This window comes from Hippopotamus amphibius, chromosome 11 (assembly GCF_030028045.1).
Source record: "Hippopotamus amphibius kiboko isolate mHipAmp2 chromosome 11, mHipAmp2.hap2, whole genome shotgun sequence".
NCBI lineage: Eukaryota > Metazoa > Chordata > Mammalia > Artiodactyla > Hippopotamidae > Hippopotamus > Hippopotamus amphibius.
In genome coordinates, this window is record NC_080196.1 from 24,044,846 (window position 1) to 24,060,737 (window position 15,892).

Consider the following 15,892-nt stretch of genomic DNA (forward strand, 5'->3'; position numbering starts at 1 on the left):
TTTCTATGTCACTTTCTCTGAATCTCAAAAAGTTCCCCATAGCTTTACTCTAAATATATTTTTATTAATAGATATTAAATAATGTACAGAAGAAAAAGGAGCTGGTGTTAGGTTCTACTTGTTCTGTTCTGTTCTCTGCTCTTTACCCTAGCTCTTCTCGTGTCTTGCCTACTTTTTTGGGCATTTTCTTAGCATGAGGGTCTTCTAGTTCTTTGGCCTTATAATAGTGGGGAGCCACCTCCAGAAGCCAACTGCTCTCAATCTCCAATACCTGGAAGGGAAGAGAAAAAATCGGTAGGGTTGCCTTCTGTCCAACCTAGATTCTGATTGTATGTGACTTTAAAAAAGGTTCTCTTCTTTCCCCTTTGACGGCAGGGCTAAGGGAAGGGGTATCTGGCTCTGATACTCTGGATCCCCAGGGCCAACACACAACTCTGCACGCGATGCAAGAGCACAAGTAAGCTAACCTTAAACAAAAGCCTTGAACGTAAAGACTAAAACACGCTCAGGACAGAGCTCACATCTGCTTTGTTGACCATTATCACCCCAGTGCCTGAAACACCGAGACGATGGGCATTCACATCCTTAGTGAATGAACAGACAGATCTTAGTAGATGCTGAGACAGCTGTCAGAAAGGATGCCTTTCTATCTTATCCCACCTTAAACCAAGGCACTTTCCGATTTCTCTGCCATTCCCAGCAACTTGAACCTGGGTTTTTAGCTTGCCAGGATACCATCTCCCACACAGCCTACCTGACTGGGTAGGGCAAGGTCCCCTCACCTGTCTCATGAACTCTTTGGTGGTCAAGACAAGTTCGTGGTAGAGTAGCCAGCGTGGCTGTTCCTCAAAAAGGGAAGAGTTGGGATGAATGAACACAGTCTGCTGCTGTTTCACTGTGCGGTACCCACTGCGAGTCAACCGTGCTGTGTGGTAAAAGTAACCAGCAGTGACGGCCTACGGAGCAGGCAGGAAAGGAAGTCAATGGGAAAGGAAGGCATCCAGGGACCCTGAGCACTCACTACCTTTTTAGTTCAGGCTTTGGGAGAACTAGAAAGGTAAGGACACTTCAGTGGTCCAGGCAGAAAGCACAAGGAGAGCACACCTTCCACAGGGGAAGCAGCACATTCTCAGGCCGCTGGCCCCAGAGGAGAAGCTTGCTCCTCAGGAGATACTGGGTGGACAGCAGCACACTAAAGAAATGCTTACCTTTCGGACACGGATATAGTCCCCCTGGCAGGAACTAAGACCAACTTCCACACGTTCCAGGAGCCCCTCCAGCTGTTCCCGCACATCCCGGGCTCGGCGCATCGATCTGAACTGTACAAAGTTCTCATAGCACCACTGGGAAGAGTAACCACTCTCAGCCCACTGTGTAAAGGGTTGAAAGAGAGGCGGGGAAGAGGGCTGTGTTAAGTATACAGCAGGATCAGAGTCTCCCATGTCCCCCTCACTCCCACTCACCCAAGCCCAGTGACCTGTGTATAAACGTTCAGCAGAACCAGGTGGTCCCCACCAGGGAGGAAGAAGTTGACACGAGCATTGTCGGCATGGACGACCTTGTCCTTGGGTCGGTAGAAGATGGAGTTGTTGACTGAGAGCATGGCGGCCACTGTCAGGATCTCCTCTGAACAGCTATACCTGGGGCGGGAAGGGAAAAGCACGAGAGCTCAAAGTGAGACTCAGGAACAGGAACAGGCTCAGTGAGGAGGAGTGATCGCTGTGTGATGGCTGTCCTCATGTGGGGACTGCAGGGTGGGCTAACAGCTACAAATCAGAGAGTAGACTGAATTTGGTGGCAGGGGCAGCGGTATGGAGGTCAAGGGAGTAAGGGTCAGGTCACAGATAAAACAGTAACAGGAGAGATACCCAGGGAGGCAGAGGCAGGAAAGCACCAGGGCCCTCTGAGGGTTCTGCAGTAAGAAGGTGTGCATTATAGCAATTCCTTTAAGTTCATGTAATGACCTTTAATCTCAACCATAGCAGAGAATGGCATTTAAAGGTGGTCCCTCCACAGCTACATCTAAATGCTCTAGTCTGAAATCTTAGGAATGAATAAGTCCCCAAACCAGCCCTCACTTAGCACTCCTCACAGATGGAAAATCTTGCACTTTCGTTCATGCCCCTAAGTTTTCTATGTGCTTGTCAATCTCACCCATTTGATATCATAACCGAAGACAGGACAGTGTCTTACTGTCACCTGTGGGCCTCAAAAGGGGCAATAAAAGTTATCTAAAAACTTGTTATTTGTTAAAGAATAATGTGGTGGAGAGAAACTGCAAGGTCACAAAGATGGCCCCAGAGACAGAAGGAGGCAAGGCCAGTGTGTGTGCTGGCGACCCGGCCGAGTCAGGGGCTTACTTCTCCGAGGCCAGGATCATTTTAGACAGCATGGGGTCCACTGGCAGCTCCGCCATCTTTCGACCAGACTAAGGAGAGGAAAGAGACAGCTGAGGCCACTCTTCCCTCCAACTCTCGAGGGGTCACCCCGGCCTTCCTCCTGCCCCAGCCTGCTGCCCTCCCACCTCACCGTGGTAAGCTCCCCAAGGTGGTTGAGGGCGCCCAGTGCGTACAGCTGCTCCAAAGCCAGCAGCAGGGTCTCATACGGTGGAGGGTCCAGGAAATCAAAGTGCATAAGGTCATGGATCCCTGGAGAAAGATGTGCGGGGGTAGAACAGAGTCCCTTCACGAGGACCAGTGACTCCAGCCCCACCCTCTCCTCTCTCAGAGGACTGGGGATGCCAGTCACCTAAGCTCTTGAGCAGCAACACCACATTGCCCAGGCTGGTCCTCTGAATCTCGGGCACTGTGGTTTCCTCCAGCTCGTGCTGATAGGCCCAGGCGGTATACAGGCGGAAGCACTTCCCCGCAGCCACCCGACCCGCCCGACCAGCTCGCTGATTGGCTGAGGCCTGGAAAGAAAGGACAGTTTGTCAGGCCCACTGACAATCTGGTGATGGAAAAGAGAAAGGGCAATGTTTCTGCAAGAGATCTGGGAGGGTGTGGACCACTGGTCCCCCTTACTCGAAGCAGCTTCCACCGCTTCTGAGTAGGCCTGTTCTCCCCCCTGCCCATGGAGACCCTGCTCAGGCCCAGGCCAACCTTGCTGCAGGGTGTGACAGTGAGCGATTCCATGCCTGTGCGGGGGTTGTAGCTCTTCTGCTTACAGAACCCTGGATCCAGCACATAAATGATGCCCTCAATGGTGAGCGAGGTCTCGGCGATGTTCGTTGCCACAACCACCTGAATGAGAGAATGTGGGGTCACCCATAAACCCTACCCACCTAGCTATCCAGAAAAAATAATTCTGGAAGACGCAGAGTAGAGAAACAGGTGCAAAGGATGCAGGAGCTGAGGGGATTTATGGCCAAGGTCAGGAGAGGGGGACAGGTCAGTAAAAGGGTGAGGGAGACGTGGAGATCAGCAGGGCATAAGGCGGAAAGGAAAAGGAAAGGAAATGAAGGGGGTTCAGTTTTTTCAGAGGCGGGAACTGGGGGTGTCAGGTTTCTGCTCCATCTTCCCCACTGTCAATTTTTCTTTATTCATTTTTTTTTTTTTTGGCTGCGTCGCACAGCATGAGGGATCTTAGTTCCCCTGACCCGCGCCCCGTGCAGTGCAAGTGCAGAGTCTCTAACCACTGCACCGTCAGGGAAGTCCCACTGTCACTTTCATCTTCATCGTCACACGTTACTTCCTAAAATAGCCCCCGATGAGTCTCCCTGCTCTACTTCTAGCCCTGGTTACATGGCATCCAGAATGGTCCTTTTAAAATGTGAGCCTGTCACACCCGTCCCTGCATCCTTCCGCGGCTTCCCACCCTGCCTGAGAATCATATTCAAGTCCCTTCAGGCCTTGAGCCCTCCAACCCCCGGCTACCTTTCCGATCTCCCCTCCTAGCACCTGGGCTCCTCGCTCCACCTCTGCCCACTGCTGCGCACGCCTCACGCCCACCCTCACGCCCACCCTCCACACAAGCTATTCCCTCTGCTTGGCGTGCTCTTCTTCCTCGCTCTTCTCCCAGATGTCAGCCAGCTCCCTCCCTCGCCTGACTGAGGCCCCAGCTTCACTCTCACCTTATCAGAGAGGGAGAGGCCTTCCCTACACCCTAAGGAAAACACCTTCCTGCCATTCCTCTCCCAACTCACCCGCCCAGAGTCAGTTTCCGACTTGCTATGCTGCACTGGATCTCTTCAGAGCATTTGCCACAAATTGACGTTATGTATTTACGTATTCACTGCCTCCTAACATACCAGACTAAACTCCATGAGGCTAGAGACTCTGTTTTGTTCATCCCTTAGAACAGTACCTGGACTGTGGGAGGTACTCTTTAAATATTTGTTGAATGAAAATTACATCTTTGCTCAAAATCCTCTGATGTCCACTCGCTGGTCTAAAGTCCACTCTTCCACCTGCCATCAAAGGCCCTCTCTAACCTCCATCCAAAGTTGTTTTTAGCCCGCCTCCCACCACCTCACCATGTGAGCCTTCCACTAAGCCTGCTGGATTACCGTGGCCTCAAACACCCCTTAGGCTTTCCTCTGATACTCCCCCACCCTCTTCCCTAAAGGTCCAGACCAAACCCCACCTGCCGGCACACCAAGGGCCTCCCTTCACCTCTGCATCTCTACCACACTCACTTTCTGGATCGTGCAGTTGGCTACGTCGGCATTCCTGCATTGTCACCCTCTCCCTCCAGCTCCAGAGGCAGGGGACTGACTGCCACCAGCCTCGCAGCTGCAGCAGTGCCCAGGACATACCTTGCACAGGGCAGGCACACACTTTCCTTTTCACCACTAGCTGCGTGAACCACAGGGGTGAAGAATGTGGGTTTCTCCAACTGACCTTCCGTGCCCCAGGGGGCGTGGGCTGGAAGATCCGCGCCTGCATGTCGGAGGGCAGGTTGGCATAAATGGGCAGCACCAGGAGCTCCCGGATTTTGGAGCCCAGGCGGCGGCAGCGATCCTGGAGCATCTCACAGGCAGCCTCAATCTCCTCCTGGATTTGGGTGGGGAGAGCAGCGTGCGACCCAGAGTCACGAGAGGCCGACCTGCCAGCCCTGTCTTCCCCGGGGATACGCACATCGCGCCCCCCTCCCCCATGTCACGCACCTGTCCTGTCAGGAACACCAGGATATCCCCGGGGGGCTGGGTCACGTGGATCTGCAGCACAGACACCACACAGGCCTCCAGGTAGTCCGCTTCTGGAGCCTGGGGGGAGGGGGGGTCACAGGCAGGGTCACAGGAAGGCTACCTGCTCAGGCGAATCTCTTCCTCTCCTCCCAGCTCGACATACACTTTATCCCAGTTCCCCTTTGGACTCTCCATCCCATCCTTCCCTCCTTGGGACAATCTCCTCCAAAAGCTCTGCTGCCTTTACACTTAAGCCCATCCTCCCAGAGGGGGCACCTTGGTGTAGAAGACGTCCACTGGAAACCTGCGTCCAGGGATTCGAAAGATGGGGGCGTCATCAAAGAAGGTGGAAAAGCGGGCAGTATCCAGTGTGGCTGAAGCCACCAGGACCTTGAGCTCAGGTCGGAATCGGGCAACGTCCTTGATCAACCCAAAGAGAATGTCTGTGTGCAGGGTCCGTTCGTGGGCCTCATCCACCATCACCACGCTGGAAAAGGGACGGGGCAGCAATGAGCGAGGGAGCTGGGCAACGCAGGAGGGGACACTGGGGTCCTGGATGAGAGGAACGGAAGGAAGCAACATGCCCAGGGGTGAATGTGGGAAAAGGGGTTCCAGGGAGAAGCCAACCATCTAAGTTAAGCCAGACTAACAGAAAGTTAGAGGAGGGGAGGGCCCCATAGCCTGTAGCATCTCCCAGCCTGGGCACACAACAGCACCCAAGATCTGGAGGTCAGAAGCCAAAGCCAGAACAAGTAAGACATCTGCTCTGGATAAGAGTCAAGAGTCTGTTAAGAGTCAGCAGAAGGACTTCCTAGGTGGCGCAGTGGTAAAGAATCCGCCTGCCAATGCAGGGGACACGGGTTCGAGCCCTGGCCTGGGAAGATTCCACATGCCACGGAACAACTAAGCCCGTGTGCCACAACTAATGAGCCTGTGCTCTAGAGCCCGTGAGCCACAACTATTGAGCCCATGTGCCGCAACTACTGAAGCCCACGCGCCTAGAGCCTGTGCTCCACAACAAGAGAAGCCACTACAATGAGGAGCCTGTGCACCACAATGAAGGGTAGCCCCCGCTCGCAGCAACTAGAGAAAGCCCGTGTGCAGCAACGAAGACCCAACGCAGCCAATAAATAAAATAAATAAATAAATTAATTAAAAAAAAAAAAAGAGTCAACATAAGTCAGGAACTCCCTGGCAGTCCCTGGTCAGGACTCGGTACTTTCACTGCTGGGGCCTGGGATTCAATCCCTGTTCGGGGAACGAAGATCCCACAAGCCCAGCCATACAAGAACAAAAACAAACAAACAAAGAAACAAAACAAAACAAAACAAACCCCGCAGAAGTAAGGATATCTGTTCTAAGGGGGAAAAAGTGAGGTAAGGCCTCTTTGAATAAGGGTAGGCCCCCAGGCTGGCTAGGAAGGGACAGACAGACCTGAGCCACCATGATTTGAACAGCCCAGAAGCTCCCAGGGTCCTGTGGGGCAGCTGCCGTGCATCCCTGGTTGGCCCTCATGCCTCTTTCTGGAGAGAGGGGTCAGGTGAGCCTTCCCACCCCAACCTTGGAGGACTTTGCAGGCTTCCTGGTCTCCGCGTAATTTAGCTATAGGAGTGCCACCTTCTTTCCCCTTGCTCTAGTCTTTGGATTTTCTGCCAAGTCTGCAGGAGCCCATCCCCCACTTCAACCCTCTGTGCCTAACCATGACCATGATGGTGAAGTCCTCAGCCGTTTCACAAAGCAGACGGGCTTGATGGGAGAACCCCACACCCTGAACACTCTCGCACTGGCTGGCTTTCCATGGGCTCTCAGAGGTTTTTGCAAGGGATGTGAAGGACCAAATCCTATCTGTCCCACTGCTCCACTGTAATCTTCTAGGACCGGAAACCCACAGCCTCCTAAGAGCTGAAAAGCCACGTACTGTTCAGCTGGACGGGCCCCAGCCCCATCCTATCCATGAATCACCTCTCCCCCGCAACACATGCTCATCCAACCCCTGCTTGGCCAGTGCCGGCACTGAGAACTCATTATTCACAGATCAGGTCACTCCAAAATGTGGGCCAGAGGCATCAGGGTCAGGGCGCAAGCGCTCTGACAGCCCCCGCAATCTCCCGCCACTCCACGGCCTCTGGGTACTGATCTGAAATCCGCCTCCTGGTAACCTCCCCCTCCTAGCTGTGCTCTCTAGTCCCTTTCTCACGTAATAGCTCTTCACATATTTAGAGGGAACTAGGGTATCTGAGTTTTCCCCTCTAAGCTAAACATTCTAAGTTTTTACGAGTGGCCTTCATGTGGCTTCTCAAGTCCCCGTAGCACCACTCTACCATCCTGGTTGTTTTCTGAACTCTGGGAACAATTGGGGAGGGAGGGAGAGGCTCTCTCTGTAGCCTCTTCTACCCTCCAGGCCCATCTCAGTTCTAGGACTGTTCGAACCATAAAGATTCAAGAACTGGTGGACAAATCAGAAGAGAAGGCAATGGCCAAACTGTCCAGGTGGGAAGAAAGGAGAGAAAAGCCAGAGATTAAAGGAGATAAAGGAAGGCACTGAAGGACAGGAGGGCAGCAGACCGGAGGGAGGCGAAGGTGGGGGGCTTCCCTTCCCGTGGGAGCCAGGGAGCCTGTGTGCCTGTGCGTACCTGTAACTCGCAAGGTCAGGCTCAGAGAGGAACTCCCGGAGAAGCATCCCGTCCGTCATGTAGCGCAGGACAGTTCTCTCTGACGTGCAGTCCTCAAAGCGGATGCTGTAGCCGACCTGTCGGGGGGCCATCAGTGATCGACAGTTGGGGTGGCGCCCCCAGAAGGGAGGGCAAGGGGCCAAGGGCGAGCACCTGGCCTGGTAGGGGGGTTGGGGGGACCTGCGGGCAAGGTGGGCTGAGTCCCAGACCATAGGGGCTCCCCTCGCCCCTCAGTCCCCACAGATCTCACCTCATTCCCAAGCTTCACACCCATCTCCCGGGCCACGCGGGCAGCCACGCTCATGGCTGCCACTCTCCGGGGCTGGGTGCAGGCAATCTTCATGCCCTTCTTTGTGTAACCCTGTGTGACAGGAAGAAAGAGGAGGTTTGCCCTTTGCTAAATATGCAGCTGGGGCCCAGCAATTCACAGACGTTGGAAATGCAGCGCAGGGGGCACAGAGGAACAGACAGAAGCAGAAAACCAGACAAGGGCAAATGGATAGGATGGCAGACCCAGGGCCCGCAAAGGGTCCTCACCCAGCCCTGGCAGTCCCAGCCCTTTGTGTCATCAAGTTTGGGTCTCAAATCTCTTTCTAGCGAGTTTTAAGCTGGAAAAGGACTGACCGGCTGGACAGACCCCAAAGCAAGGGAAACAAAGGCAGGTAAGAAAAGCAGGAAAAGTCTTTTCACTCCTCGTTCCTTGGCCCTGCAGAGGAGCAGAGGCTGGGCTGGTGGAGTGCGGGGTCCATGTTCACACCCACACGCCATCTATCTGTCTATACCTCCTTCCAACATGAACATATAGAACGCCTACCAGGCATGGACGCCATGGCAGGAAGTGAGACCAGAAGCATGAAAAGGGTGTGGTCCTTACTCTCAGGCACCTCACCACTTAGCAGAAAAGACCAAAGGACTGAAGTGGAGAAGGAAAGCGACGACTCAAAATCCCATGCAAAGGAGCTGACGGGACTGCGCTGGTGAGTGCCAGCTGAGCGTGCAGCTGTCATACCTCCTCAAAGAGGTACTGCGGGATTTGGGTGGTCTTGCCCGAGCCCGTCTCGCCCTCGATGATGAGGACCTGATGATTAGCAACAGCGGCCAGGAGCTCCCCACGGAACGGGAACACCGGGAGGCTGCGGCGGACGGCCTGGATGGACTCCTTCTGCTGGGCCTGGGTTGGAGCGGGTGGGGCTGACGGCTCCTAAGGAGGAAGAGGGCTGTGAGCGTTGGGCCAGCTGCCCCCTGTTCCTCAGACGTCCCAGCGCCCTCCCTCTCACCTCGTCGCCCTGGAGCTGGGTGGCCCGGACGAACTCAATGGTCTCCTCTTCCTCCAGCACCAGCTGATACTTGGGCTCCTGGGAGGCAGCATCTCGGGCCCCGAACTTCAGGGACGCTGCCCCGAGCCGGGCCTCCTCCCAGCGCCGCTGCTCCTCCCCAGGGGCACCGGATTCCTCCTCCACTAGATCCACCGCTCGTGACGGCTAAGAAGAGAGGGGGACATGGAGACAGAGCTGTCCCCTCTGCCCAGGCCGTCTCCAGCCGCCACCCCCGCCCACAGAGAAAGGCAAGACAAGGCAGGGGCCAGCCAAGCCACCGCGCAAGCCCCGGCAGCCCTCCCGCCCCTCCGCGTGGGCTGAGGCGGTGACCCCCGCGCCTCACCTGTCCTCGGGTCTCCTCGGGCATGTGGTAGCGGTGGGTGGCCTCCAGCTTCTCCTGCTCCCCAGCCGCCCGGTACTCCCGGGCCAGATCCCGCACTTGCCGCTTGTATCTCAGCTCCCGCCGCTCGTGTCGGCTCAGCTCCACGTCCCCGAAGAGGAACTCTTCGTCTGCCAGCTCGGCCTCCAGGTCCTCAAGCTTCTCGCGCTCCCGCTTGGCCAGGTACTCTCGGCGGGATTTCTTCCGCAGCTCAGGGACCTGGGCCAGCCCAGGGCAGTCAGAGCCTCCTCTCGCGGGAAGACTGACCTCTTTCCTCACCCACCCCGAAGAGTGACAACCTCCCTGACAGGCTGGCACGAGAACCTAAAGATGTGTCCTCCACCTTCCTTCCCTCTACACTGGACGACACGACTCACGACGTGCCCAACGCGGGGCCCACACGCTGCCTTCCAGCAGCAGGACCCATCTGGACGGTGCTTCCAGGCAGCCCCACCATCTCTGCCAACATAAATTTACTAGGGCTAAAGTGCTTATGTGCAAATTTTATATTCTACTCTTGCTATTTTATTCGACTTAGTGCAAAGGGGAAAAACATAACAGCTGATACCAGCATTTGGAAGCATACGTCTCAAACTGAAAACAAGTGAGACAATTTGGAAACCACTGGGTGAGCCAAAAAATAGGTATTCTTCCACCCCAAAGACATGTTCCCTGGTCTTAAACCAAATGACTGCAGTTTGAGGAAAATGGAAAAATAAATTATACACAAAAAGGCTGGAAGCATCAGAGAGTGGTTCTGCGGGACGAAATGTAATGAGGGACGTTTAGCTCGGGGACGTACTTCTCCCCTCAGACAATGGGTCATTTGGCTTCTACACGTTTCCTTTTGACACAGGCTTTTCAGGACACATCGTGGATGACAGAACACTGGGCACATGCTGAAGGCCTTTCTGGACTCTAACCCTAAGCCCTCCCACTGTGGCAACAGGATCTCCCCTGGGATCACAACAAGCTCCTCTACTGCACTGACAAAGCCCCACCACTGCCCTCTTCCTCCTTTGGGGCCCTGCTTTGATTTAATTGCTTGGTTTTTCTTGTTTGTTCTATCATCTCTTAAAATGGAGTTTATGCTCATGACCTGATCTGAGTACCACAATCACATACTCCTTTGGCCTGATCGGTGAGGCAGATGGATGTCTTCTTAAAACATGGGCAAGGTGCTCGCTTCGGCAGCACATGTACTAGAATATGGGCAAGAACTCAGGGCACTTTGAGCATCAAAAAGAATAACGATAAGCAAGTGTAAAGTATTGAGAAATAAAAATTTACGAGTCCAACGTGACACGCGTGCAAACAAACAATAGGAAAACAACTTCTATCTCCAGTGAGGGGACTATTACACCAGACTCTTTATGCTAAAAATTAGTAATTAAAAGGAAACAAGTATTTGCCTTCCCTCTGAAGGCACTGTAGCCTATTCCTTGTTGTTGAGGAAACGTTCTTCTTTATATAAAAAAGCTAGCCAATAAATGTAGAAGGAATGTCAGAATCCAAAAATCACCACTTTGCAATCCCCCGTGACATGAGTGATTCAGGAAGGCATTAGCAGTGGTTGCTAAACCATTAGCTGAGAGGCTGTTGGTAGGAAGGACACCAGCACTAACAGGCACACAGCTGGACAGGGGTCCCCCTGATACAACGTGCACATCACCACCCAAGAGGTGTTGCTGCCACAGCTGTTTAATCTGAGTCTAAGCAAGCTGTAAACCCATTCCCACTTTAAGTATTGGGACAGCACTTAACACCACAAGATAGGGATCAGATCAATCCAGAATGTAGGGCATGGTACAAGATGAGACAGAAAGAAAGAGAGAGAAGGGGAAAATGAAACAAACTGAAGAGACCTAACAACCAAACGCAATGCAGGAACCTCGACTGGATTCCAGTTTGGATAAAGCAGTTATTAAGGACATTTTGGGGTAACTGGGGAAATCTTATTGCAGGCAGGTTCTTAGTTGGTACATGAGAATCCTTTTCCTGGGTGTGACAATGGCACTGTGGTTTTAGAGAATGTCTTTGTTCTTACCAGGTACATGCTGATGGGACAAATGCCATGATATCTAAAACTTTTAAATGGTTCAAAAAGGAAAAAAAAAAAAAAGCCGCCACTTACATAGACATTACAGATATTGCACATGGTATAGCAATTTTCTAATCTAAACAGTCTGGATGAAAAAAAAATTGTCCAGATGAATGTTCTAAAATTATACCATGCTTTCAATTTTCCTGTTTGTTTGAAAATTTTCTTAATTGAAAAAGAAAAGAAAAATTCAGGAAAGTAAAAACACTACACCAGCATCGAGAGGTATCTCAGAAGTCTCTGGCCACAGTCACTTTGTGGGGTGCGACCTGAGATGGATATGTCAGGAGAGAACTAATAGCCACTAGGCCATCTTTAGGACACCAAGAGTCTCAAAATTCTTTGGGGAAATCTAAGTGTGACTTACATGGGAAGACCGAGCCTTTGGAAAACCGTGACCCTACCTAGGCTCACCCCATAACAAGTCCAGTTCATGAATTACAAGGGCTCTGTCCCTCTGCAGTGAGAAGACTAACTCAGGAAACCAGCGGGAGATCACAAGGTCCTGTGGGGGATGGCAGGATTAGGTGGTAGGAAGGTATTTGGAGATGCTGTACCCCAGCTCAGCGGTCAGCACATCCCTCAGCAGTAGGACTCTGCCCTGCCTCTGTCCTCCAGCCACCACCTTGACCATCCAGCTGCCTTTTTTTTTTCCAGCTGCCTTTTGAGTACATCTCTTTAAGTCTCAGGAACATGGAAAGCTCACACTCCCCTTACGAACACACAGTGTGATCTGATCCTAAGGAGTCAGAGGGTTTCTGGAGCACTTCCTTCCCTCTACAACATTAAGTCCACCCTCAGCAGGCTCCTGTCAACCAAGCCCCCTCCTCCAGAGACCCAACACCACACCAGCAGCCACACTGAACCTCCTTTGCACTCTTTTTCCCTACCCCAAACCACTCCTTCAGAAAGTCTTTCCTTTTGTCTTCCTGGACACTGGAACTCACCATGGCTTTCCGGTCTTCCTCAGCCATCTTGAGGCGCTTCTGAGCCTCTTCATAAGCCTGGTAGAAGAAGGCAAGAGTGGCCAAAAGTCCTCAAACCCAGGGCCATTCCCTTTCTAGAAACATAAGGATCATTCTGATGTTCCCTTGCACAAAGAAATGTCCCCCCCCACTGAGGAACCTCTGTGGCTACAGGTTCAGCAGGGAGCCACCTTAGCCTGAACACCCGAAGAGATGACCAGACCCCGGGAGGCAGCCCCTTGTCTTCCCAGCGATCACTGTCTGCAATCACACCCAACCTCAGACTGGACCCAGGGATCTTCCTGGGGACTGATGGAACGTGCTGCTCGTACACACCTTCTTGTCTGACCGCTCCAGGACATTGCGAGTCCGATCCTTGTCCCGCTGCCGAACCCGCTCGGCGAATGCATCGCGTTCCTCCAGGTCCTGAAGGCGCTCTCGCTCTGTCCGCTCCCACTCATCCTCCGACTCTGGCTTCTCCGTCTGCTGTTTACTCCCCCTGTAGCCCAGCCCAGAGGATTAACTAAGGGCACCCAACAGCTTCCTGTCCCATCATCCATCTGCCCCATCCTCTCTCACCCTACTTACTCTGTCTTCCTCTTTCTTTTCTCAGAAACCTCTTCCTCTTCTTCTTCCTCTTCCTCCTGACGTTTCTTCCTCAGGTGTTTCCGTTTTTTCCGCTTCTTCTGGAGACTGCTTCTGTCCCTGCCTACAGTCTCCTCGCTGCTCTCCTCACTGTCCTCCAGCAACCTGTAAGATCGGTTCTTTTCCAGCAGAGCTCGGGCCTCTCGCTCAGCTGCCCGAGCTGGCTTTTCCACCACTGCCTTCCGTGGGACCTGTCAGAAGAGGAGAGGATAAGGAGATGTGAGCAACTCCTGATCTCTGCCCTGTTCCTAATTTAAGGAGTAACTTGATCTTAAACCAGCCTTCATTCTCTCTCTTCACCAAGGTTTCACACCATGTCCATCAGCCTGAATGGGGCCTCTCAGCTTCTAAACTTCTTTTCAGTCATTCATTTAACATACACTTATCGAAGCCTGTCCCATGCATCCACTGCTAGGTACTAGGGATACAGGAATAAAAAGACAAAAACTCCTGCCCTCACGGAGTTTACATTTTCACACCCAATTCTCAACGGCTCAGCCTCTGTTCTTCCCAATGACTAAGTCATTCCTACCCACGTACTGACCAGGATTGTTTTGCAGAGGCCTGTCACAGGCCTGGCACTGCACCAGACTCCAGGGATACACTGGTGAACAGATTAACATAAATATCCTACCCTCACATCACGTAAGTTCTAACCTCATCTCTCACCAAGCACCATATGGGACAGCCACACCAGGTTTCTGCCATTCTCTGAACAAGCTCAACACTTTTAGTCTTACTGTATACTTTCTGAGCTCTTGTTCTGCAAGGTACAGTTAGGTGGTAGGAATATAAAGACAAGAATTACAGTCTTGTCTTCCAGGAGCTCACCTTTATACCCTTACTCATCTCCCTTCTCTACCTCATAAATTCCGGAGAATCTTTGGGCCTGCTTTTGCCTATCGCGATCCCTACTCCTTCTGCCCTCCCACAGCACTGCCCACACATCTCTTCTATATCCTTGCTATTCAAACGGTGGCCTGTGGACCACCAGCATCACCTGGAAACGTGTTAGACTTGTTACAAGAGAAGAAACGAAGAATCCATCCAGACCTACTGAATTGGGATCCCATTTTAACAAAATCCGTGAATGAATCCTATAGATGTTAAAGTTTGAGAAACACTGCTCTATAACGCTTAACCCAACACACTTAATCCCTCCTCAATCTTCTCCACGGAAGTGGAGGTCCAGACCGTAGGCGATAACGGACAAAAGGTAAATGCCTGTGAAGTGACCTTACCTAATTCTCCGCTGGGCAGTTAACCCAACCTCACCTGGACAGTTAGCCAACCTCACCCCTCCCCTGCTCCACCCCCTCTCCCGGGCTCCCACGCCCGGCCCCGCCCCTCGCGGCACCTTGTTCCAGAGTCTCAGGGCGAAGTCCCGGGCCGGCCCACTGAGGTCCAGGGTATCGGTGTCTCGCAAGCGCTGCATGAACTCCTCTGCCGAGGTGCAGCGCTGCGCTGTACCGATCAGGAACTGGGCCACGTGCCGCTCGCTCAATCCCAGCACCGAGTGCAGCTCATCTTGCACCCAGCGCTCCAGCCCCGCCGGCGTCGCCATGGCGACCCACGCTCCGTATTCCTGGCCCTGAAAGTGTCTCGAGCAGCCACGCTGGAGGCCGGGCGGGTCGGAGGCCTGGATCCCTGGGCTGGACCCTCTGCTCCGCAAAGATGTTGCCTTAGAACCTGGGGGTGGGATTTCCAACTGGCTAAAGGAATCTTCCCCAACCGCGGAGGCCGGAAGCGGCTGCACGTTTCCGGCCTAAACACTACGGTGGCCGAGCGAATTCAAATCTCGCGGAATTGTACGCGAAGCTTGGGATAAAACACTTTCATTTCTTTCCCCTACTGAGTCTCTCTCTCACCCTCTGTTGGTCATTCTTGGGTGTCACACTCACTCATTTCATTCAACAAAATGCTGAGAGCCTGATGTGTGCTAGGCACAGTGTTAGTCCTCTGGGATACAGCAAAGAGCAAATCGGAGACAAATTCCTTGCCGCCGAATTTACAGTGGCTGGAGGGGGTGGGGGCGAAGAGAAGATACATAAGAAATAAAACATGTAAGTTCTTTGGAGCCAAAAATAATGCAAGGTGTTTGGGGGGGGGGGGTACGCGCGCGCGCGCGCGCGCTGGTCGAGGGTGGGGTTTTTCAAATTAGATCAGGTTGATGCTTATTACAGATTAGTCCGTGCTGACTAGGAGTGACCTTTACTAGAACTGGTACCTTCCGCAGAAGTCAATACAGGTTACGCTTAAGCGAGGACTCCAGGCAGGAGAAAACTTGGGATGTGGAGAAAAAACAAAAGTGCCGTCTTTTCTTGGTGCTGTCTCGGAAAGTTATTTTTTTTAGTACTTTACTTTTTATTTATTTATTTATTTATTTATTTATTTGGCTGCACCGGGTCTTAGTTGAGGCACACAGGAGAGTCGATCTTCGTTGCAGCATGCGAAATTTTTAGTTGTGGCATGTGAGCTCTAGTTCCCTGACCAGGGAATCAAACCCGGGCCCCCTGAATTGGGAGCGGGGAGTCTTAGCCACTGGACCACCAAGGAAGTCCCTTGTACAGTTATTTTAAAAGATCTCCAAACTAACTTAACTGTATTCTGCATTTCTTTAAACATTTATTTTATTTTTGGCTGCGTCGGGTCTCACACCACACCTGGGCTCTTCCTTTCGTGGGGC

The 15,892-nt window shown here is 52.7% G+C and overlaps 1 protein-coding gene across 1 annotated transcript; it reads right to left on the reverse strand.

The window, feature by feature from the left end:
- Positions 1-43: 43 nt before the first annotated feature.
- Positions 44-14,935, reverse strand: DHX16 (DEAH-box helicase 16). The gene is made up of 20 exons (XM_057698838.1): positions 14,564-14,935; positions 13,150-13,397; positions 12,898-13,060; positions 12,544-12,600; positions 9,460-9,714; positions 9,078-9,281; positions 8,810-9,001; positions 8,051-8,161; positions 7,762-7,877; positions 5,405-5,615; positions 5,108-5,206; positions 4,842-4,994; positions 3,102-3,242; positions 2,749-2,911; positions 2,530-2,648; positions 2,361-2,428; positions 1,478-1,640; positions 1,209-1,370; positions 783-956; positions 44-271 (listed from the first exon to the last, which is right to left on the reverse strand). The coding sequence occupies exons 1-20, from the start codon at positions 14,768-14,770 to the stop codon at positions 143-145; spliced, it is 3,135 nt and encodes a 1,044-aa protein (XP_057554821.1). The 5' UTR covers positions 14,771-14,935; the 3' UTR covers positions 44-142.
- Between the last annotated feature and the right edge of the window lie 957 nt (positions 14,936-15,892).